Here is a 23,089-nt window from a genome sequence, read left to right as displayed (position 1 = left end):
CGAGCGGGCGCGTCCCGCCAGGCGCGGTGCCTCGCCTCCCTTCCTCGGCGTTGTCGCTCGCTGCCCCCGCGCTGTGGGGGTCCCGCCGCGGCCCAGGTTTCTCCTCGCGTCTCTCCCGCGGGCGCGACAGGCGGCCCCCGCGGGCGCCTAAGCCGGTGCGGCGCCGCTCATTGGCGGCGGGCGCCCGCGCTCGGTGATGGCGTCAGCGCGCGGCGCCGCGGCAGGGGAAGGCCCCCGCCGTGGCCGGGCCGGCGCGGGGGGGGGGGCCGGGCCTGGCGGGGCTGCGGGCGGGCGAGCCCCGCGTTAAGCCGTGTCCCTCGGACATGTCGCGGCGTCCGGCCCAGAGGCTTGTCGCGGCGGTGAGGGGCTGGCGCGGCTTCTCAGGTCAGAGACTCCTCCCCCCCACACGCCTTACTTCCCCCTCGCCGGTGCAGCCCGGCTCGGTGCCGCTGGGCCCTGCCGCCCGTGTCCAGCCCCGCGGCCGTGGCTGCCTCCGTTGCCGGGGCTGCGGTAACTGACTGCCCGGGGCACGCTCAGCCTCGTCGCCGCTTAGAGCCCTTCCGTTCCCCCGGCAGCACGGCGGCCCTCGGGGCCGGGCGGGCCGTGAGGCCGCCCTCCCTTCGTCCGCTGGGCTGTGGGCGCCAGGGGCGCGGGAAAGCGGCTCTCTCCGGCAGCGGAGGCGCAGCCCCAGTCACGGTTGAATCCGAGGGAAGAACGGCTTGTTATTTGAAAAATAAAGCAACGTTGTGGAAAGCTCCTTGCTGTCTTTAAAATACTGCTTTATTTAATGCCTGCTGTGTTCTCTTGTCTCGTTGCAAGGTATCCTGTTTGTCTTCTGCATAGGTGGAGAGAAACTGAAAACCCTCTCTTTTTAAACGCCACAAAAAGCTGTAATTACGTTTTACTGTCTGGGTCTCCAGGCTGTTACTCCAGTCAATCATCACATAGTCAATGCTTTATGTTATGACGCTCAGTTGTCATGCATAAGTAATCTTTAATTAGTGGCTAATCATACTGGCTCCCACAGAAAATCCACAGTCTACATTTTCTCCTGTAAGTCTCTGAGTCTCAGCTCCCTGAAAGGCAGGCAGCTGTTCTAGATTGAGTTATACTGCTTATGCTAGCGAAGAGTTGATTATCATTTGTTCTAAGAATCCAGTGCCATGCCATGCAACATGATTTCGTTTTGTAGTAGGCACATGTTAAGTGATACAAAAGAGAACTGGTTTCCAAAGCATCAGCTGGTAGATGTTAGGAAACAGATTACCATCTCCTTCCATGCATCTGATGGTTTGTATCTAGCCACAAACAGTTCTTCAGCTGCAAAAGGCTGTGACTGAGAATTCCAAAGCTGGTAATGTTTGTGGCAATGATATTTAATTTTAGCTTTTGTCTTATCGTGCACGCCCCCAGCTCCCAAATGCACACTTGTAATTCTCTTTAAAACTTGTCTGCTTTGGCTGTGTGTGGATTTGGAACTGGGATACATAGCTGTATGCTTCTGAGGAACTTTTCAATTTGGTCAATGCTACTGTGAAGTTAAATACATAAACAGGGACTCCTTAATATCTTTCATGCAGGAAAAAAAAAATTGCTGTATAAACCTGTGTTACTTGATGGTTTCTTTGTGGTGGTGTTAGTAAAAAAAGAACTGGAAAGGCCTTGAAAACTGTATAATTGTTCCAGATGAGTGGTATTTTCTGAAGACATAGTCAAGAAAAGACAATATACAGGTGTTGTGTTTCAAGCCCTGCAGTATTTGAGGGAAGCAAGGGAGGGAGAGTGCTGAGTGCATCATGAACACCAAGCGTAGAAATTGGGATGTGCAAACTGACATAGCTTTCTGGGTTTTCTTGCTGGATTGTCAGGTTTAGCATATGTTAATTTCTTTCAATCTGTTCTATGAATATTTGATCATTAGTTGAGTTGTGTGCACATTATTTCAAAAACTACTATAGTACATAACAAATTGAAAAATTAAGGAGGGATATTTATGTCAGATAAGGTGAATGAGTGCTACTAAGAGTCAGATGACTGGAGTATAATTCTGCAGTTTTCTAACTGGAAAGGTCTCTTACCTTGACATGGTGCATTTTTTTTTCCTCTAGTTTGCAAGTCATGTGCTATCCGAAGATTTTCCATCCAGCCTGCCCAGCAGAAGAAGATTCCAAACCGGTACTTGGGCCAGCCCAGCCCCTTCACACATCCACACCTTCTCAAACCAGGTTAGATTCAGGCCCTGTATGAGGCAATCGTTGGTATTCTTTCTTGCTTCTGTTTTGCTGAGATGTCTAGGACAGAGTATTGATTTGCTGCGCCATACAGGTGTCTGTGATTTCAGCTGTTTATGATTACCTTCATTAGGCAGTAATTATATTTGGTAGTTCATTTCTTTGTCTGAGATTATACTGATTCCAAAAATAGGCTTCACATGTTAGCTTTTTACCTTTTTCTCTTGGGGTGCTCGGTGTCGCTGACTTCAGTACTGCAGACCTTTTGTGACAGTGGCATCTTGGGAGCCCATCGTCCTGCAAATACAATACAATTTATATTAAGGGAGAGTCCTTTGTGCAAGATGAATTGCTAGAATGCTTCATATCTAATGTTTTGTGGTTCACAAAATAAAGGTGTCATTCAGAAAAGGAGATTAGGGAGGCACTTACTAGAAGTTGGACACCACTTGTCTAAAAAGGATGCCCCCTTCAGAAGAGTATTCAAGCTGTGAGGAAAAGAAGAAAAAGAGACTTGTGGCTATGAAGTTAGAAGGTAGTGATGAAAGAGAAGCTGGGGTTGTGTGGTTTTATAAGATTAATGAAAATGAGCATGTAGGTATCAGATGACCATGATTAAATCTAAAAAAAATTGGAAGTAAAATATATATTCAAGGGTATGTTCAGGAGAACATTCTGGCTCTGTGTTCTTTTTCCATAGATAGCTATACAGAGAGAACAGATGAATATATAACCATGCACTTATGTATTTACCTGTAGAGTAATTCAGGTCAGAAGGGACCTCAGGAAGTTACTAGGTCCACCCTCTGCTCAAAGCTGAGCTAACTTCAATATTAGATCAGGTTCCTCAGGGCACTGATTAACAGCTGACAGTAAATGAGGCTGACACATTAAAAGTACTCACAGCTGAAATACTGGAGATTAATTCTAGCTGCCCATAGTAATTTTCCATTTAATAAAGGAGTAGTGTTTTCCTTAAAATAATACAACATTGTTTTATTGCAATTATTGTTTTAAAACGCAAATGCCTTTAAGGCAAAGAGAATTTCCAGGCCTTGCAGTCAGAAGACAAATGGGATTCCCATGTTCCACTCTACTGCAGCTTCTAATCTTCACTGGACCATTTGTGACTGGAATGCAGTGGAGTATAGGAAATTTGGAGTATAATATTGCAGAAATACGGGGTCAGGCTGCATTAAAACAGTTTCTGTGTTCTCTGTCATTTCTAGGTCTACAGAGTAAAACAAACGTGGAGGCTTTGGTTTTTTTCTTTAAAAAAAAAAAAAACTTTTACACCAAATAGGTGTTGGGAATATATGGTGTTGAAAAGGTGTAAACTTTAATGCAAATACAACATACATGATTTTCTTAAACTCTTTTTTGTCAAGGAAAAACATTCTGGATAGAATTTCCCCCTCCCACCCCACCCATGCAAGAATCCCTTAAAGTACAAGTTAAATTTCAGTTTTTGTTCTAGAATTGTCACTGCATAATATATTAAAGAGGAAGACAAGGTTATGACAGTAGAAAGTTAACAGTATGAAAATGCAATCTATGTTAAAATGGAGTATTAGCCGAAGTACTGATTAAGGCTCATGTATTAATTTAAATCATAGTTAAGGAGTCTCACATTTTTAAAAATACATACTTAAGCTGTTGTTGGTTGTTCTTTCAACTTCAGTCTGGTTTTGGTATCTTGATCACTGTACTTCGTATCCTTCATAAATGGAGCAGTTTAAAACATACTTTCATCTAAGAGATCATTTGTTTAGTTAGAGTCATTAGGAATATAGTATTTAATGTTGGAAAAATCCAAATTGTTAATAATTGAGAAAAGCTGCATCTGCCCTGGAGAAGATTCCTTCTCTTAATTGGAGTCTGCTGCCAGGCTGCAGTTCATGGTTTCCTTCTGCCTGGAATCTTGTGACTGGTTAAACTCTGCAACCTCTGTGTTTCTGCCTGATCTCCCAGTATCTGTAACACCCAGTCCGCCCCTTACGGTTTAGAACTAGCTACTTTATGAGTTGACTTAGTGTGTATTTGAATAGACATTCTAGCTTTATCTGAGGAAATCAATGCTCAGCCTCAGGAGGTAATCTTCTGTTCAATGTCCAGATGCTATAAAAGCCATCAGTTTTCAGCAGTCAAAGTCCAGTTTGCTTTGCCCCTTCCCCTTTTTTTATATGTCTTTCTGAAAACACTCATCTGTTTTGGATGTTTGTCTAAATTTTTGTGGTTTCTAAGGTTTTGTGATTTCTGCTTTTGCACAGAAATACATAAGAGAAAATCTGATTTGTTAAAATAAATTTCTGTCTTTGCATGATGGAGGAGCAGACTGAGTGAGGATGTGCTGTAGGGATGGATGCTGAAGAGATGCATGATGGAGCAATGGAAGGGCTAACGAGGGACCACAGTGAAGCCATGCTTATGAAAAGCATCAAGGAGTAGGCAGGAATCAGGCATGTGACTAGTAAAATATCACAAGTACCTTGAATTTCTCGATCTGATTTGTTTTGTATTCGTAGGAGAGGTAACCCCAGGGTTGTCACAGGTGGAATATGCTCTTCGCCGACACAAACTGATGGCATTGATCCAGAAAGAAGCCCATGGCTGGGATGGATTGGACCACACAGTGATTCTGCTATCCAACCCCACGTACTACATGAGCAATGACATCCCCTACATTTTCCACCAGGACACTAACTTCCTGTACCTCTGTGGGTTCCAGGAGCCTGACAGCATCCTGGTGCTGCAGAGCATTCCTGGCAAAGCACTGCCCTCCCACAAATCCATACTATTTGTACCCCGGAGAGATCCAAGCCGAGAGCTGTGGGATGGGCCCAGATCAGGCACGGATGGGGCAATTGCTCTCACAGGAGTAGATGAAGCTTACACCCTCGAGGAGTTCAGACACTTGGTGGCCAAGCTGAAAGGTAACAAAAAACGGAGGGAGAATGAGATGAGATGTGGTTTGCAGGGTCTGAATGGTATGGGTTTAGGAAGGTGGTCGGTGACACCAATTCAGGACTATCATGAACTTGGGGAGGTGCAGGGGGAATGACGGTATGACAAAGGCAGTTGGAGGTTCTTGTTAGCTTCTTGAGGGTCACCAATGGAAATGTAGTTTTGAAAAGAATAGTTTTTCCTCCCCTCTGCATTTCTTGTGTATCCATCTGAATGCCAGTGTGCACATCTGTCAAACGTAAGGAACACAATAAGCAAGAGAGCACCACAAACCATGTTACTGTTTTAGTCATATCTTTTTGCTGACAGAGCCAGAACTGGATGAAGTATAGGAAGCTTGAAGGTATTTTATTCATAATAGACTTGGAAAATGATCCACACAGGGAGGTTGTTAGTCCACTCACCTTTTTTAGCTAGATGTTGACTTATTCTTGAAATACGAACATTGCTGTCCTTTAGATGTGTTCTTCTGCATCTAACATCACCATGTAGCCTCAATACTTATAATCCAGCGTTAACTTAAATGCATTATAAAATGAAGCTGAAGGCTTATGACAGTATAAAAAGGGCAAGTGCTTGGGGAATTACACAAATAAATAGACTGAATTCTGGAGTCTTAAAATACCATCTCGGATTCTAGTTATTTTGTTTCAAAAAAGGGTATATTGGAAATAGAAAAGTCACGGAAAGGGCAACAAGGATGATCAAAAGTATGGGGGTGTGTGTGAGAGACACGCTGGACAAACCTGCTCAGTTTGAAAAAGAGAAAACAGAAGGTAAGATATGAGAGATGTGTATGGTTATGGAAAGCATTGGTTGCTATTTTTCATAGTTTACAAATAAAGGCAACACTGAATGAAATGACCTTTGAAGTTGTAGATCATTCATGGAAGGTTTGGAACGTCCAAAATATAAATTGATACAAAAGTTCTTGGCTCCGTGGGGGAGAGGTCCATGAAAAGCAATTAATCACTGTTATGAAGTCCACTTCACTGTTATGAAGAGTGCTTGAAATGAAGAAACCAGAAGAGGGGAGGATGTGCTAACTCTTTCATAAATGCCCAGTCTCTTAGAGACATTTTGAAAAGACCTGCTAATGGCTACTGTCACCAAAGAAGGAGGGCCTAGGTGGAGATTAACTGTGACTCGGCATGACTTTTCTACTCATTCCCAGTTCCTGCGGGGAGAATGTGGGTTCCAAATAAATTTCCACATAGGTAAATAGGTTTGCCCTCAGTAAGTTCATCTTCTCTGAATGGCTGAAATTAGCAGTTGTTCCCCAAAGATATTCTGAAGCGTAGTTGATACTGACCCTGGTTCCATGCGATGGGTAAAAGGTAAGTTGCCTTACAGCATCAGGGGGGACAGGCTAAATGAGACAACGATTCAGAACACGCACCACTGCAGTGCAACGGCTACTTAGCTCACACAAGTGTTAAACCCAATATTTGCATAGGAGTGGGGATTTGTCAAATCTACATGCTATGAATTGGTAATCTTCCAGATTTTGAAGAGCTTGCTAGTATCCTGTGACAGTGAAAGTGTCTATATGGTCTGTAAATGCAGATTCAGAGGAAATTAATTTCTCAAATATAGCAACAGGTCTAGTTTAGGAGTGAGTTTGTTCAGTATGGGGAGGACACTTCTACATTTATTTTCGTCTGTCAGCTTTTGTTTTGTATTCCAGGTGAGTCAAACATTGTTTGGTACGACTTGACGAAACCGGTGCATACAGAGCTGCACTCTGACTACATGCTGCCCCTGGCTGAGATAAAAGCTCGGAACAAAAACCACATCCAGGGCATCCGACATCTAGTGCAAAACCTTCGGCTGATCAAATCTCCTGCAGAGATTGAAAGGATGAAGATAGCTGGACGGGTGACAGCAGAGGTACGGAGTCCAGTGCTCTCCAAATGAACCAGTGCATTCCTTTAAAGAAGAAAGGGAAGAGGGCTGTTGATGGGGTGACATGGGTTGGGAGGATAGCTTTGGTCTACTCTGTTACTGAACTGCTGTGTCTCAACCATCAGCTGGGCTCAGCTCCCTCCACATGACAAGGAGAAACAAGGAGACTGCTTGGACTGCCAGCTTCTCTCAATTAGTGTAACTCCAGTGAAGACAAGCCAGCAGTTGTTAGACTTTGTTTAAGAGCAATATCTATTCAGGAACAGGGGTAGCCTCTTCACTCTTCCCAGCTTCCCTTCTTCCCCATGCCATTTTCTTTCCCGTTTATCCTGTTGATTTTGAGGAAACAGGATTTTTGTGAACACATTGCCTGTGTGTGTCTCCGTATTCCCCCTTCTCCCTCAAATACCTTTTGAACTCATTGGCCAATTTTAAACAAATCTGACAGATACCTCAATTGCAATTATGGTTTTGTAAGTATTATTAAAATAGATGGCCAAATACAAAAGAGGGGCATAGCTTGTCCTTCTCTGAAGCTGCATAAGGCACTCCTATTACGTATGAAGGAATTCATAGGTGAGACAACTCCTAAAATGTCAACCATGGGATCAGCTTCAATCATTTAATCCTTTTTCAAAAACTGAAGTCAATCAGCCCCTAAATGCAGTTTCATGGGGAACAGAGCTTAATTGGTTCTAGTCTTGACAGCACTCTGCACTTTCAGCTGCCTCTGGTTCCTGTGTTTTGGGCCAGCTGATTTTAGGCCTTCCTCAAAAGACAGCACGTAAAAAAGAAAGAACTTCCCTCAAGTTCAGGCTCCTTTGCTAACTGAAAGGCCCTTCTTTTTCATAGGCTTTCACAGAGACAATGTTTGCCAGCAAATCACCAGTGGATGAAGCCTTTCTGTATGCAAAGGTGAGTACTTCGTGGTTGGAGCTGAGATAGAAGGGATGGATGTTGTTTAAGGAATGCGGCGACCCAGACGGAGCTCCCGCACAGACACGCGGCCGTCCAGGTCGCCGGCTGCAGGGAGTGCTTGGGCCTGTCGCTTGTGCCTGACGGCAGCGGGGACGGCAAATGTCTTCGGTGTGAGCAGGTGGATGATCTGCTCAGCCTGGTGGCAGAGCTGAAGGAGGAGGTGGAAAGGCTGAGGAGCATCAGGGAGTGCGAGCAGGAGATAGACTGGTGGAGCCGCACCCTGCCGTCCCTGGGGCCAGGGCAGCAGGCGGAGGCCCCACAAGGAGCGGAGGATCCCCTGCCCTCTTGCCGGCAAGCAGAAGGAGGGGATCCAGGAGACGGGGGGGAATGGAAACAGGTCCCTGCCCGGGGAGGCAGGCGAATCCCCTCCCGGCCTCCCTCACCTCCCCAGCTGCCCCTACACAACAGATACGGGGCTCTGGAGGTTGAGGGCCAGGCAAGCGGGGAGGGAGGTGAAGGGGAAGGTCCAGCCAGGGGGGTGCCGAGGGTCAGTCAGTCACCCCCACGGATTACGACTGCCCCTGTTAAGAAAAAAAGGAGGGTGATTGTGGTGGGGGATTCCCTCCTGCGGGGAACTGAGGGCCCGATCTGCCGCCCGGACCCATCCCACAGGGAAGTCTGCTGCCTCCCTGGGGCCCGGGTTAGGGACATTACGAGGAAACTGCCTGACCTCGTGAGGCCCTCCGATTATTACCCACTGCTGGTTATACAGGTGGGCAGTGACGAGATTGCAGAGAGAAGTCCTAGGCCAATGAAGAGGGACTTCAGGGCACTGGGGCGATTGCTCGCAGGATCGGGAGCACAGGTTGTGTTTTCCTCTATCCCGTCAGTGGTAGCAAGGAACACTGAAAGGAATGGGAAAACTCACCTGATTAACAGGTGGCTCAGAGGCTGGTGCCATCGCTGGAATTTTGGGTTCTTCGATCACAGGGAGGTCTACACGGCACCGGGCCTGCTGGCGGCTGATGGAGATCGGCTGTCTCCAAGGGGGAAAAGGATTCTCGCCCAAGAGTTGGCGGGACTCATTGAGAGGGCTTTAAACTAGGTTTGAAGGGGGAAGGGGATATAAACAGGCCCGCTAGTAAGGAGCCCAGGGGCGGCATGGCAACATTGGGGGCAAAATCGACAGCCCAGCTTAAGTGCATGTACAGCAATGCACGTAGCATGGGCAACAAACAGGAGGAGCTGGAGGCCCTTGTGCAGCAGGATGGCTATGACATAGTCGCCATCACGGAAACGTGGTGGGACGACTCTCATGACTGGAGTGCTGCACTGGAGGGCTATAAGCTCTTCAGAAGGGATAGGCAGGGTAGGAAAGGCGGTGGGGTGGCTCTGTATGTTAGGGAGTGTTTCGATTGCATAGAGCTTGACAGTGGTGATGACAAGGTGGAATGCTTATGGGTAAGGATGAGGGGGAAGGCTGGAAAGGCGGATGTCCTGTTGGGAGTCTGCTATAGACCACCCAACCAGGAGGTGGAGGTAGATGAGGCATTCTATAAGCGGCTGGCAGAAGTGTCGCAATCGCTAGCCCTTGTTCTCGTGGGGGACTTCAACTTGCCAGACATCTGCTGGAAATACAACACAGCAGAGAGGCAGCAGTCTTGGAAGTTCCTAGAGCATGTGGGGGATAACTTTCTAATGCAGCTGGTAAGCGAGCCTACCAGGGGAGGTGCCCCGCTTGACCTGCTGTTTACCAACAGAGAAGGGCTTGTGGGAAATGTCGAGGTCGGAGGCCGTCTCGGGCTTAGCGACCACGACATGATAAAGTTCTCAATTTTGGGTGATGCTAAGCGGAGGGGCACCAAAACTATTACCATGGACTTCCGGAGGGCAGACTTTGGCCTCTTCAGGACCCTGGTTGGGAAAGTCCCTTGGGAGGCGGTCCTGAAGGGCAAAGGGGTCCAGGAAGGCTGGGCCCTCTTCAAGAAGGAAGTCTTAAGGGCGCAGGAGCGGGCTGTCCCCGTGTGTCGTAAGACCAACCGGAGGGGAAATCGACCGGCCTGGCTGAATAGGGAGCTTTTGCGGGGACTCAGGGAAAAAAGGAGAGTCTACCGCCTTTGGCAGAAGGGGCGGGCAGCTCAGGAGGAGTACAGGGATCTTGTTAGGTCCTGCAGGGAGGAAATTAGAAAGGCAAAAGCCCAGCTAGAACTCAATCTGGCCAGTGCTGTAAAAGACAATAAAAAATGCTTTTATAAGTACATCAGCAATAAAAGGAGAGCCAAGGAGGATCTCCATTCTTTGCTCGATGTGGGGGGGAACATTGTCACCGAGGACAAGGAAAAGGCTGAAGTACTTAACGCCTTCTTTGCCTCTGTGTTCAACAGCCAGACCGGTCATCCCCAGGGTACTCAGGCCCTTGAGCAAGAGGATAGGGATAGGGACCAGAATGGAGCCCTCATAGTCCAGGAGGAAGCAGTTAATGACCTGCTATGGCACCTGGACACTCACAAGTCTATGGGGCCGGATGGGATCCACCCGAGAGTACTGAGGGAGCTGGCAGAGGAGCTTGCCAAGCCACTTTCCATCATCTATCAACAGTCCTGGTTAACAGGGGAGGTCCCTGATGACTGGAGGCTTGCCAATGTGACGCCCATCTACAAGAAGGGCCGGAAGGAGGACCCGGGGAACTACAGGCCTGTCAGCCTGACCTCGGTGCCGGGGAAGATTATGGAGAGGTTCATCTTGAGCGAACTCCACAGGCAAGTACAGGTCAACCAGGGGATCAGGCCCAGCCAGCATGGGTTCACAAAAGGCAGGTCCTGCTTGACCAACCTGATCTCCTTCTATGACCTGGTGACCCGCCTGGTAGATGATGGAAAGGCTGTGGATGTCATCTACCTCGACTTTAGCAAAGCTTTTGACACCGTCTCGCATAATATCCTCCTCGGGAAGCTGGCAGCTCACGGCTTAGACAGGCATACTCTTCGCTGGGTAAAGAACTGGTTGGGTGGCCGAGCCCAGAGAGTAGTGATAAATGGTGTTAAGTCCAGTTGGCGGCCGGTCACGAGCGGTGTTCCCCAGGGCTCTGTTTTAGGGCCAGTCTTGTTCAATATCTTTATCAATGATCTGGATGAGGGGATCGAGTGCACCCTCAGTAAGTTTGCAGACGACACCAAATTGGGTGGGAGTGTCGATCTGCTCGAGGGTAGGATGGCCCTGCAGAGGGACCTGGACAGACTGGATCGATGGGCCGTGGCCAACTGTATGAGGTTCAACAAGGCCAAGTGCCGGGTCCTGCACTTCGGTCACAACAACCCCATGCAACGCTACAGGCTTGGGGAGGAGTGGCTGGAAAGCTGCCTGGCCGAAAAGGACCTGGGGGTGTTAGTAGATAGCCGGCTGAACATGAGCCAGCAGTGTGCCCAGGTGGCCAAGAAGGCCAACAGCATCCTGGCTTGTATCAGGAATAGTGTGGCCAGCAGGAGCAGGGAGGTGATTGTCCCCCTGTACTCGGCGCTGGTGAGGCCGCACCTGGAATACTGTGTCCAGTTTTGGGCCCCTCACTACAAGAAAGACATTGAGGTGCTGGAGCGTGTTCAGAGGCGGGCAACGAAGCTGGTGAAGGGTCTGGAGCACAGGCCTTATGAGGAGCGGCTGAGGGAACTGGGGTTGTTTAGCCTGGAAAAGAGGAGGCTGAGGGGAGACCTTATCGCTCTCTACAACTACCTGAAAGGAGGCTGTAGTGAGGTGGGTGTTGGTCTCTTCTCCCAAGTAGCTAGCGATAGGACAAGAGGAAATGGGCTTAAGCTGCGCCAGGGGAGGTTTAGACTGGAAATTAGGAAAAATTTCTTTACGGAAAGGGTGGTCAGGCATTGGAACAGGCTGCCCAGAGAGGTGGTGGAGTCACCATCCCTGGAGGCGTTTAAAAAACGGGTAGATGTGGCACTTCGGGATATGGTTTAGTCTGGTCTACCCTTGATTAGTCTAGAGTGGGCTTGGTAGTGTAGGTTAATGGTTGGACTGGATGATCTTAAAGGTCTTTTCCAACCTAGATGATTCTATGATTCTATGATTCTATCCTTCCAGGAGATTAGAAATGTGAGATGTCGCTATAATGTGCCTCCCACTGTAGCACATTTCTCTTTCACCCAACTTCTGCGGTTCCTAGGATGTGCAGAAAAGTCAGTGCGAGGAATTCTTCAGCTGTACTTCCCATACTCTTATTGAAGGTTGTCTAAGTTTATCTGCTATTGATGTCTTTTTCTACTGTATTTAAATACAAAACCTGCTAAACAATCAGAGATATAGTTATTATCTTATTCTATAATACAGTTCTATTGTACAGAATTTAAGTAGTTACAACACCTCTTTGGAAAGCCTGCTTGTCTTGGCTCTAGCCTCTTACTACATCAGATTACCACAGCTATCTTGAAGCAGTGTAGATGCCTCTCAGTTACAAAATAAGGACTAATTGGCCTAGGCATTTGGTAAGGAATTTTGTAAGGAGTTGCAGTGAGATGCCTATTTGAGAAACATCGGCAGGATTTGACCCTCTGTTATGACATAGTTGGGCCTGTGCTGACATGACACTGAGCAGCAGTACTACCTCATAAAGAAAATTATTTTAATTAAAGTGTATTTTACAGATCAATTTTTCACTACAGATCAGGATCATAAACCTACTTTACTACATGTAGGCATCCTGGAGTATTCTGTCCCATGTGGTTTTGGTGATTATAGAAAAGACGTTATTAATATATTGAGGATATAGAGGGTCTCTCTAGGTGTAAGTTTATTTATTTCCATGCTTTCATAAGCTTCATCACTCAAGAAAGGTAAAGGTCTTGAGGCTTACAGTGCCTTCTCCCACACACCTTGGACATCAAGGTAGTGCCTGCTTTTGAGCCTTCTTAGTTCAACAGTCATGAACATAGATACTGCTGTAAATATGCTGGTACTTTGTCATTTTAAAAGACAACAACAAAACATGACTGTTGTCATGCTGACATTTAGGATCTTTGAAAATTCACAAAGTCGTATGGCAACTAAGAGCATTATTTTGTATAAGAACAAATCCTCACCTGGATTTATGACAACATAATGAATGTTTGATACAGTATTGAACAGCTTGCACCAGAAAGAGCTTCCGTGAGACCAGATGCAGGCTTAAAGTACTCTCTTGAAAAGTGGATAGTTCTGTATTTGTTTTCTCCAGTGTTCTTGGAAAACCTTCAAGGGTGCTTTCATTTAGTGAAAACTAAATGAAACACTTTCCAGTTTCACTTTGTGTTGTACAAATAAAGAAAACAGTTGTAGGACATGAATTATAATAGCCCCAGGGCAGTTAATCACCTGAATCAGCACTAATGGTCTCCTCCTCTCTGAATTGGTATTGCAGTTTGAATTTGAGTGCCGGGCTCGTGGTGCTGACATCTTGGCGTACCCCCCTGTTGTTGCTGGTGGCAACAGATCAAACACTTTGCACTATGTGAAGAACAATCAGCTCATCAAGGTAAACCATATGCTGTCCAGTAACTTAAAATTGCAGTGCTGTGGCACACTGTCCCCATGTGTCCCCTAGCTGCTCTTTGTTTTGACTGAACAGATCAAAACACTTAAGTGTATACTTTCAGGTGAGCAGGGGAAAGGAATCCTGCCCTGGTTAGTTTTACTGTCGGTGACTGATTAACTTCACTCCGTGTAGTCTCTTTCTCTCCTCTTTGCACTTGGTGCAGTATTTTCTAAACAGTGGAAGGACTTGCAAACAAGTTTGCAAACAACTTCATTTAGTGAGCATGTCTGCTCCCGCACCATGTGCAGCAGCGTGCAGTGCTGTGTGGGTTGCTAACCTCACAAAAGAGAGGGACCACTGCAGCAGGTAAAGTGAAGGCACTGTAGGGGGTCTTCTGCTGTCACTTGCGTTGCTTGGCTTTGCTTTGCAACATAAGGTGCAATAGTGCGTTCCTGCTCTGGCGAAGCTGAAAAGCGTTTTGGACTCCATGTAGGCCAGCAAAGCAGGGAAGGGGAACAAGGAGGGAAAGGATCAGCGTTAAATGTTCAGAGGTGGATTAGATGGCTGTAGGTAAAGGAACATACCTTGTCTTATTTTGAAGATTCACATTATTGAGTTGAACCCTCTCCAGCTTTCCCGACAATACACCTTTAGATTCAGATAAGTATTTTCAGGAGCAATATTCCCCCACTGATCTACTCACAATTCACTTTTCAGAGGAGTGTATTTTTCCTCTGTCTTAATGCAGAATGAAATTTTCCCACTAGCATTGTCTTTTCTTGAAGCTGGCATGCTAGCAGACCTTGAAACAATCTGCAGAGACAGACATACAAAAGATATGACAGGCTGCTTTTGGCAGAAAGAAGCCTCCTTTGTTGTACTGTCATCCAAGGTCAGGTGTGCTCATGTAACTCCAGTTGCTTCTGTTAAAGTTGTTCAGTTAAATGACTGTCACTTGTTTTTTTCAAAACTGTTAAGTAGGAGGTTAAACCCATAAACTTGACTCTTTCTTTTCCTTTGTGTGTTACTTCCTACAGATCTTGTTGCCAAATAGGCTAACAAAGTTGCTGGCTGGGGCTAAACCATGACAATGACATAAGGCACTTACTGGACAATCAAACCATAGGGTGAATTCCCTTAGCCAATAAATTGTTACTTAGCTTGTTTAATTGCTTGGAAGAAGGCAGGTGCTATAATTTCATACTTTACTTAAAGAATTGAACGAGCTATTCTGAAAAACTTAAAAATACAATTTAAATGGACTTACTGTGTAAGTGTTTGTGGCACTTAACTGTACACAGTGATAGTGATAGTAGCTAGCACTGGAAGTAGTGCTAGCAGTGAAATTCTGCTTCTTATTTTTTGCCCTCAACATGCTAGAATTATTCCTTGTCATTCCACATCGTGGCTGCTGGCACAGTCATGGATCTACGGACTGAATCTCTGTAAAAGGCCTTGGATTACATATAGTGTAAATCCATAGAGAATTTCATCCAAACTTTTTACAAATCTCACTGCTCTATTTGTTGTTAGCCCCTTTAGGGAGGGAAAGCAAGGCAGTGATTTTGTTCCTGGCCCTTTGTCTTTTTTGCATGGCTTTTTGGAAGATGTGCAGTCAGTGATTTAATTGATACAGAAACAGTTTTGCTGAAGTGAATTGGAGGTTCACATCTCCAAAAGTTTTTTCTTCATCACCAGATAGATTCAGAAGTATATCTTAGAGCAGTCAAGAAAGTCCTTGAAGAGAACAGAGAAGATAGTATGAGCTATTCAATAGTACATTTACGGTAGTGACACACTGTCAGAGAATTGACTTTGCTGGGTCCTCCTACCTTGTGACAAGGCTAAATCTTTAGCTGTTAGTGATCTTGTGGGTAGCTCAAAAATCTATGTTTTTATTGCAAAATCCTTCTGTCTCAGTCACTAGCAGAGAACTTCTAGTGAAAGGAGGCAGTGGTGTAATTTGCTGGAGTAGGTGATCCAGGTCTGAATGCGACTGATGTCTCAGAGCGCAGAATAGTTCAAGGAAAACATCTTTTTTTACTCCAAAGTGTTTGAAAATCAGTGTGTTAAGAGTTCAGGCTGTTGATAAGCATAACAGTCAGAGACCACCTTGCAGAGAAACAATCCAACTGGTATAGCCTATTTATAAACAGTAGCACCTGGGGTGTTGTTCTGCAAAATGAATTCACATCTCCACAGCTGCTTTGCAAAGATAAATACATAATCTCCTTTCCTGCTCTCAGACAGAAAAATGAATTCAGTTAATAGCTGGACTGACCCACAGGGCATTTTTTCCTGTTATTCTCCAGGATGGTGAGCTGGTCTTGCTAGATGGTGGATGTGAGTCTTCCTGCTATGTAAGTGACATCACACGTACCTGGCCTGTCAATGGAAGGTATGCTGCAATAAGGCTGTTTTGAATAACTTTGAGAAGCTCTTTAATTGATGGATTGAGTGTATGTGTGTTTAATCTGTGTGAGTAGTTTTAACATGTCCCATTCTGTGGTTCTTCAGAGTAATCAAATTAAATAAAGTAATCTTTCAGTATGAGAAGCTGTATTCCCCACTGCCTCATTAATTACTGCATGAATATGTGTGATTACTGCTATTTTCAGCTATTACAGCATGCTTAAAGTGCAGAGAGGGCTTCTGGGCATTCAGCTGTGGCTTACTCTGGTTGTGTGTAAGAAAACAGGAGTTTAGCTGATCCGTACATGGCTCTGTCAGTTGTTGAATATGCTGGTGTGGTGTCCCTGTGGTTGTGTGTTTGATTCCTGTATGTTTTGGCTCAAGTGCATTCTTTTTCCTGCAGTGGCTTTGCCTTGCTTTGGGGTTAGGTTGTCAGCTGAGAAACCCTGCATCTGCCCAGTGTATTGAAGGGCATGTTGCAGCGATGCCTTGTCTGGCATTTCATATAAGGAGCTTTCCTTTCTGACTTTCCCTGCTCCAACACTGAACTGAATCTGCCCCCAAAATAGGTTCTGGATAGAGGTTTATCTGTGAGAAATGTCCTTTGTTCCTTTTCTGAATGGTTTTCAGGTTCACCAAACCCCAAGCAGAACTATACCAGGCTGTCCTGGATATCCAGAAGTCCTGCCTGAGCCTCTGCTCCCCAGGCGTGAGTCTAGAAAATATCTACAGCCTCATGCTGAGCCTTATTGGACAGAAACTGAAAGAGTTGGGGGTCCTAAAGAGCAGCATCACTGAGAGCCACTTCTTCAAGGTACTTAGTTTTTTTACTGCAGCTTCCCCCCACTAAGCCTGACTGTTTTCTCCCTGGGTTATGTTAGTGGCTTTACTTTGGCTCAGGAATGTGCTTTTGAGATTAATCTTCTACTTGTCCCCACTCACTATGCTTTAATTCATGTTGTGGGCTGGTCTCTGCACAGGACTGGATTTCTCTCAGACAAGGCTGAACTTGAAGATGTGTTTCAACCATTCAGCACACAATTTGGTCTGAAGTAACCCCCCAGTCTTACATGCACATAGCGTGAATATATGTTCCCCAGCACCTGCTATTTCACCCTGTAGATCCATTCACTTTGGTCTGCACTACTTGTTAGTGTAGATGCAGCTTTAGAGTACAGACAGCCTGAAGGGATCTATAGAGACATTGGCACTAACACAAAATTCTGGGTCCAGGGCTGGTTGCAGGCAATTAGTCATAGTTTTGTGATCTGTTTGAAACATAGCATAAATCTGCAGTGCCACCAAAAGACCATTTTCTCAGTTATTCCACCTGCTGCCTCTTCTGCACCATTTTGTGTCAGTATTGGGATTCACAGAGCTACCTGCAGAACAAGCCTAGGAAATTGGTCTGCCTTCAAGCTGAACCTGCAGATAAAATAGGATTGGTTTGCAGTTAGAGAAGTTTGTCCGGTCCCACTCACTGCAGACCTGCATGACTGCTGATGCCAACACAAGAAAGACAGTGGAACGAGGTGGCGGAACTACCCCTTTGGCAGCAGGACAGATTTCTGCCAGATTTAATTGTCCTGCAGTGTCAGTGCAATAACAGGACAAGTTCTCGCCTGTGAATGGAGGCTATCATGACGGTTTCTCTCGGCAGGCGGCAGCACAGCCAGATGAGACCAGCATCTGTCTGCGGCTTGCTCCCCAGTGAATGTGAGGAGCGTGGGGTAGAGGAGGAATTAGCTCTTTGATTCCTGCTGTCAAGGAGCTCCCCTCTGGAGGGAGGGGTATTAGGATGGTGTGGGGGCAGGTGGTGTCAGTGCCCTGTAAAGGTGGACTAAAATCCTGCTGTAGCTGCTGAGTGAAATCAGCACAGCATTCACTCTGTCATGCATAGGAGACCTCTTTGCCACATCATGTAGCAGCTGTATCAGCTGCTGCTGGTTGTCAGGGTCTGCTGATGGGAGCAACGCAGGGCTTGGGTGTTTAAGGGTTGGAAAGGGTTGGGGCAGCAAAGTTCAGTAAGCCAAAAACTGAAGTCTTGCCTGACATGCTGAGGTGGTGATGGGCTTGGGCTGTTCTTTTCAGTGAGGGGGGAAAGGCAGTCTGCATGCTCATAATAGGCAGCTGGTACTGGTGGATTTTGAGGGCCATCCAGTTCTCGTAAGTGGAAGACAGCCCCTGGTGACCTAGTCATGGCAGTAAGATTGCTAGTTAAGCACATAAATACTCCGTCTCTTCTCCCCATCATTTATATTGGAACAAGAGGTTGGGCTCTGTTTAACTGCCTCCATGACACTTGTTTTGTCTTCTGCTAGGCTGTTCGAAAGTACTGCCCACATCATGTGGGCCATTACTTGGGCATGGATGTTCATGATACTCCAGATATATCCCGATCGCTCCCGCTCCAGCCAGGCATGGTGATAACCATTGAACCAGGTAAAAAGATATGCAGTCAGTGGTGGACAAAGACATGCAACACTGAGGATAATAGTATTGCTTTCAGTAGTTAGTTGGTCCCTCAGACCAAAGCATTCAGGTCCTTTCTGGTGAAATTGAAGATTATTACAGTATTGGAAAACCTTAAGTTATTCCCCTTCCAAAGTCATTACAGTATTAGAAAACCTTATTTCCCTCCCAAACACAGCCAAGGTAACAAATTGTGGGAGTAAACTCTCAGACTGTGATCGAGTGCAGTGCAGAGAAGCAGGGTCAATTCACTTGCGCTGTGTTCTGTGTTACTGTGACTAAACTACTACCAGTCACTGGTAGCATAAGTCTCAAGCATTGCCGTCTGCAATTACAGGCATTCGCAACTTAGCTTTGCAAATTAGGCATTTCATGATGAATCTTTCTTTCTGCTTGTCACTGGATTTGGACCTTTTAGCTGGAAACTGATATTTAATGCTTGTGTCCTCTCTCTCTCTCTCTATTCAGAACATTGTTAAAATCATCATTGTGAACATAGCATTGAGAGCAAGAAGTGCGGAAAGGCCAGCTGTAATTGTGGAAGTTTTTATTAACATGCTAGTGTCTGTAGGCACTGAGGAACACTTTCCTTTTGCCCACCAACTGCCATGAGTAAGGGGAAAGAGGGTAGCTTTCCTTATTAAAAATTTTCAGGATCAAACTCATGTTTTGTTGCTGAAAATCCAACCCTGCTCTCATGGTGGTGCAGTAAGGGAAAGGTGTTGTTATGGAGGGTGTTGTGTGTTTTAATTCCCTTCCTTCTTTCAGGCATTTATATCCCTGAGGATGACATGAGTGCCCCGGAGAGGTTTCGTGGCATTGGTGTGCGCATCGAGGATGACGTCGTGATCACAGAGGATGCCCCTCTCATCTTGTCTGCTGACTGTCCCAAGGAGATCTACCACATCGAGCAGATCTGTGGCCGCAGCTCATGATGCCCCTTCTCTGCCTCTTTCATCCTCCTCAAGAGATGCAGCCCTCCAGGGATGCAGATCCCTGTAGCTGGCTGCAGTTGTCGTGATGGAGGGCGTGGACAGTTGATGGCTGTTTCCAAGACTGGGGCTGGGAAGTGGAATGCAAAAGGCTTGGGTATTGAGGGATGAAAAAGCAAAGCAACCTTTTCTGTGTGCATTTTCCTTCTGATTTGAGTAGTGCTGATGTTGAGCTGTTGTAGGACATGGGGGTGGATTCTCCTCTCTGCTTTGTGGATCCATCTGTTCTGGTGGCCTTGGAGGGGTGAATTTCGTCAGTGCCACCAGCAGGCCTTCTGCCTGGTCCCTCTCCAGATGCATAGGTGCAACTGCTGAGACCAGGGGCCCATTTTTTTCCACTTTAGCAGTAGTTTCACAACAGTCAGATATTAAAAATGAAGCTTTGATAAATGCTGTTTTGGGGGAATAAAGTGTGTCAGACAGCTTTGATTTTTATAGAGCCCTGGAAGGAGGGGTTTTGGTAGTCAGGAAGATGGGTTTGGTTGGGAGGCAGTTTTACCTGAAGCCTGTGGAGAATGCTTTTAGTATTTTAAGGATAAGGACGTGTTTGGGCCTTGTTCAAGCATATACAAAATAGGCCAACAGCAGGAAAAAACATCTCATCTGGTCTTTCAGCTTATTGGAATGTTTGGTAATTTCAGAAAGGACAGATAGGGCTTAGGAGGTTGGGCATACCCATTCTTGCTGTCTTCCACATTCCCTTCTTTTTGTCCCAAATGTCCATTCCAGTCTCCTGTTCTGAGCCCATCTCTATCCTGGGAAGCAGGGCCATGTTGGCTGTGCTGGACTCCACTGGTGAGCTGCTGGTTGTCACCTGGATATGAGGTGTCTGATTCTGGGACAGTCACAACACCTTTCTGGTTTATGCTGTAAGTGCCAGCAACTTCAGCAGTATATTTTTGAAGAGTCTGCCCTGTGGTGAGTCTTAAGTCTTTATGTGGCTTTTATACAGAATTCAAAGTAATGCTTTTCAAAAATTCTGAGGGCAAGATCACAGCTGCCTTTTGGGTTTTGCCAAGTGCAGTCAGTAACCAGTGCTGTGTGATAATATTTTTGAGGCAGCTGCAAATGTGATTAAGGGCTAGGATGGATAAGGGTAAAGAGAAGAGTTGTCTTCACTTGACATCAGCCTACCGCCCAGGCCATTGTGTGCAGTAGTAAATACACTTACTAGAGGCAAACATGGTGTCTGTGTATTTACTGAAAATATTTTGACAGTCAGCTATTTACAATGTCTGAAAAATGCCTCTCATCAGTGCATCTCCTTTTATTTATGCTTGCTGTTGCATTGCATCATCTTACTTCCTTTCTGATGGTAGCTTTCAGTATTTTTCATCTGTTATTCTCAATTTTCTTTCTTTTTCTCTTTTCCTGTATTGTCTATTTCTGACCCACTATAATGTCACTGCTTCCTAATCCATTTTGCTTTCTAATCAATGTCACTGTCTCTTCCCCAGTTTGCCCTAATTCCCCACAGTGAATGTAGTCAGAAGCATGTGGGGAAGGTAGCCGGGGTTCCTGAGTTCGACCTCTGTTTCTGTTGCTGTGTGACCTCTAGCGAAATCTGCTCTTTTTTTCTCTCTTTCTTCTTTTCTGTGTTTCATTTCACTTAGTGAAGGCCGAATGGACAGAGTCTTGCATCTCTCACTGCTTTTAATGGGAGCTGGGTGCATGCACTGGGGTTTGAATTTGGCACTTGAAAGGCAGCCAAGATGTGCTGTAATTTTATTTTTTCAATGTGATGAAAAGTAAATGCATTTACAGAATTTAGTGTATCAAGTTTCACCTAGTTAAGAGGATCTGCTAATCTTTGATGGAAGCCTTTGTTAGATGCTCATGCGTTACGGTGATACGTGCAGTGTAATTTGTTAGAAGGAAGGCTTGTTAACTGTGGACACAGAACTAATGAGTACTTTTGATGTTTTTCTGATCTGTAACATGTTGTTCCAATTACACCTGTTAGAGCCATGTCAACTGAGACAAATCTTGGATTTTGGAACTATGTAAGCAGCTTAAAATAACATTAACCTGAGAGCTACATGTGTGTGCTAATCTGCACATCTGCTCGTGTACCTCACAGTTAATAATTGTACTTACTGTAAATAAGCCTTTGAAATACATATAAAAAGTTATTTTTAAAATAAAACAATTTGTAGAAAGTAACTTCTTGGGCCATCAAGTTGCATGGCTGTTGAATAGATATAAGCACTTCCAGAAAGAGCATTATTTTTCAGGGAGATTTATAAATTACCTGTAACATAACATTGTCAAATGCAGGCACATACTAATTCCTACTCCTCTCAGGAAGATCCTGCAACTTGCAAACACCAACAGATTTTAGGAATGTTGTGGGTGAATGTTTCTGTCAGTAAAGAAGTGTGTGTGACTGCTGAGCGGACAGTAATGGATCCGCTAGGGCTGCTGTGCTCCACCATGCTAAGTGTGTCTGATTTAGGCTGCGCGTTGTTCCGTGTTCTGTAATTCTTCCACAGTCTTCAGCCATTTCTTCAGAATAAACTGCTGCTAATGGTTTGAAGCTGTTGCTCCATGTAAAGAAGAGTGCATTTTGCAGAATGTATTAAATTTGAGTCTTATCAACCTAAATTTTTGAAGGCTTTTTCTCACTTGTTGCAGAGGCAGATAATCAGAGTATCATCTGGGACCTACACACATGCTGCAGTGTCCCTTGAATACAACCAAATCCATGAACATTTTCCATGGCCTTCATCGAGGAACTAGTCTAAAGAATCCCTTCTCCAGCTACACATACCTGTGGCGTACCTCCCGGGTCGCCAACCCCATGCTGCCAGATTTACGGTCTGTCTCTGCCCCAGAAGAGATTCCTCGCTCCAACCACTTGGGTGCAGGAGCAGCTCTCCGTGGCAGCACATGAGCTGCTGGATGAGGGCGTTGGTGGGATCACTAGAAGCGAAAGAGAAACAGAGGTACATGCAAGTTCACCTGGGGAGAGATTTTATTGCAACTGTGGCACAGGTCTTGAGGGCACCAGAGTACGAGAGAAAATGAGAGCCAGCCATCCCTATGGAGAAGCTGCTTTGCTTTCAGAGGAAGCCCGGGAGGCTTTTCTTGAGTTTCCCATTTCACCTTCTACCAGGGGCCTGCTTCGCCTTGCAGAGAACTAGTCAGTAGTAAAATCCTGTTGTTAAAGTGCAGTCTGACCAGAGGTGCTAATTTGCAGATATGCTTCTGTCATCAAAGTGGAAAGAAATTTGGCATTTAACACAATTTGGCATTCTAGCTGTTATCTGTGAAAAATACAGTCTATCTTTCCTAAAATTGCATTCATTATTTTGCAAAGGAACCTGGTAGTGTAGGAAGAAGCAGACTGAGGAAGCACATAAAAGAGAATGGAGATGGAGGGGTTTGGGAATGTACAGTGCAATAGAGAAGATTCAGGAAGAGGGTGTGATTTGGAGCTGTGGGGATGTGTGCAAGTGGAAATGAGAGCAAGGAGAGAACAACAGGGTATAAAACCGCTATTCAGGATGTTGTCAGGGTGGTGCAATAGCTCCAGGAAACTGGTTATGCTAATCAGGAGACCCTGATTGATTTGCCCTACTCGGGAGGGGGGAACAAAGGAGTCAGATTGTATTGATGAACTTGGTCTTAACAGTTTTTAATTATTTCTTTTAAAAATCAATAGAATTATCATATGAGAAAGT

At 45.6% G+C, this 23,089-nt stretch overlaps 1 protein-coding gene across 2 annotated transcripts; it reads left to right on the top strand.

The window, feature by feature from the left end:
* The first annotated feature begins 315 nt into the window (after window positions 1-315).
* On the top strand, window positions 316-22,010 carry XPNPEP3 (X-prolyl aminopeptidase 3). 2 transcript variants are annotated; one of them, XM_075708869.1, is made up of 10 exons: window positions 316-384; window positions 2,109-2,225; window positions 4,757-5,164; window positions 6,883-7,085; window positions 7,953-8,015; window positions 13,417-13,530; window positions 15,843-15,928; window positions 16,573-16,756; window positions 18,264-18,384; window positions 19,183-22,010. In XM_075708869.1, the coding sequence occupies exons 1-10, from the start codon at window positions 324-326 to the stop codon at window positions 19,347-19,349; spliced, it is 1,524 nt and encodes a 507-aa protein (XP_075564984.1). In that variant the 5' UTR covers window positions 316-323; the 3' UTR covers window positions 19,350-22,010. The 2 variants fall into 2 exon arrangements, with proteins under 2 accessions (XP_075564984.1, XP_075564993.1); XM_075708878.1 differs by having other exon boundaries at window positions 18,264-18,365; window positions 19,183-19,255.
* The last annotated feature ends 1,079 nt before the right edge of the window (window positions 22,011-23,089 follow it).

This window comes from Pelecanus crispus, chromosome 1, assembly GCF_030463565.1.
Source record: "Pelecanus crispus isolate bPelCri1 chromosome 1, bPelCri1.pri, whole genome shotgun sequence".
In the NCBI taxonomy this organism is placed as follows: Eukaryota; Metazoa; Chordata; class Aves; order Pelecaniformes; family Pelecanidae; genus Pelecanus; species Pelecanus crispus.
This window is presented reverse-complemented; position numbering and strand designations above follow the sequence as displayed.

Bases quoted from the DNA above. Each gene is read 5' to 3' on its own strand.
- XPNPEP3 (XM_075708869.1), top strand. From the start codon at position 324: ATGTCGCGGCGTCCGGCCCAGAGGCTTGTCGCGGCGGTGAGGGGCTGG. The intron at 2,226-4,756 runs GTTAGATTCAGG...TTGTATTCGTAG, and splicing joins TCCACACCTTCTCAAACCAG to GAGAGGTAACCCCAGGGTTG. The intron at 7,086-7,952 runs GTACGGAGTCCA...TCTTTTTCATAG, and splicing joins CTGGACGGGTGACAGCAGAG to GCTTTCACAGAGACAATGTT.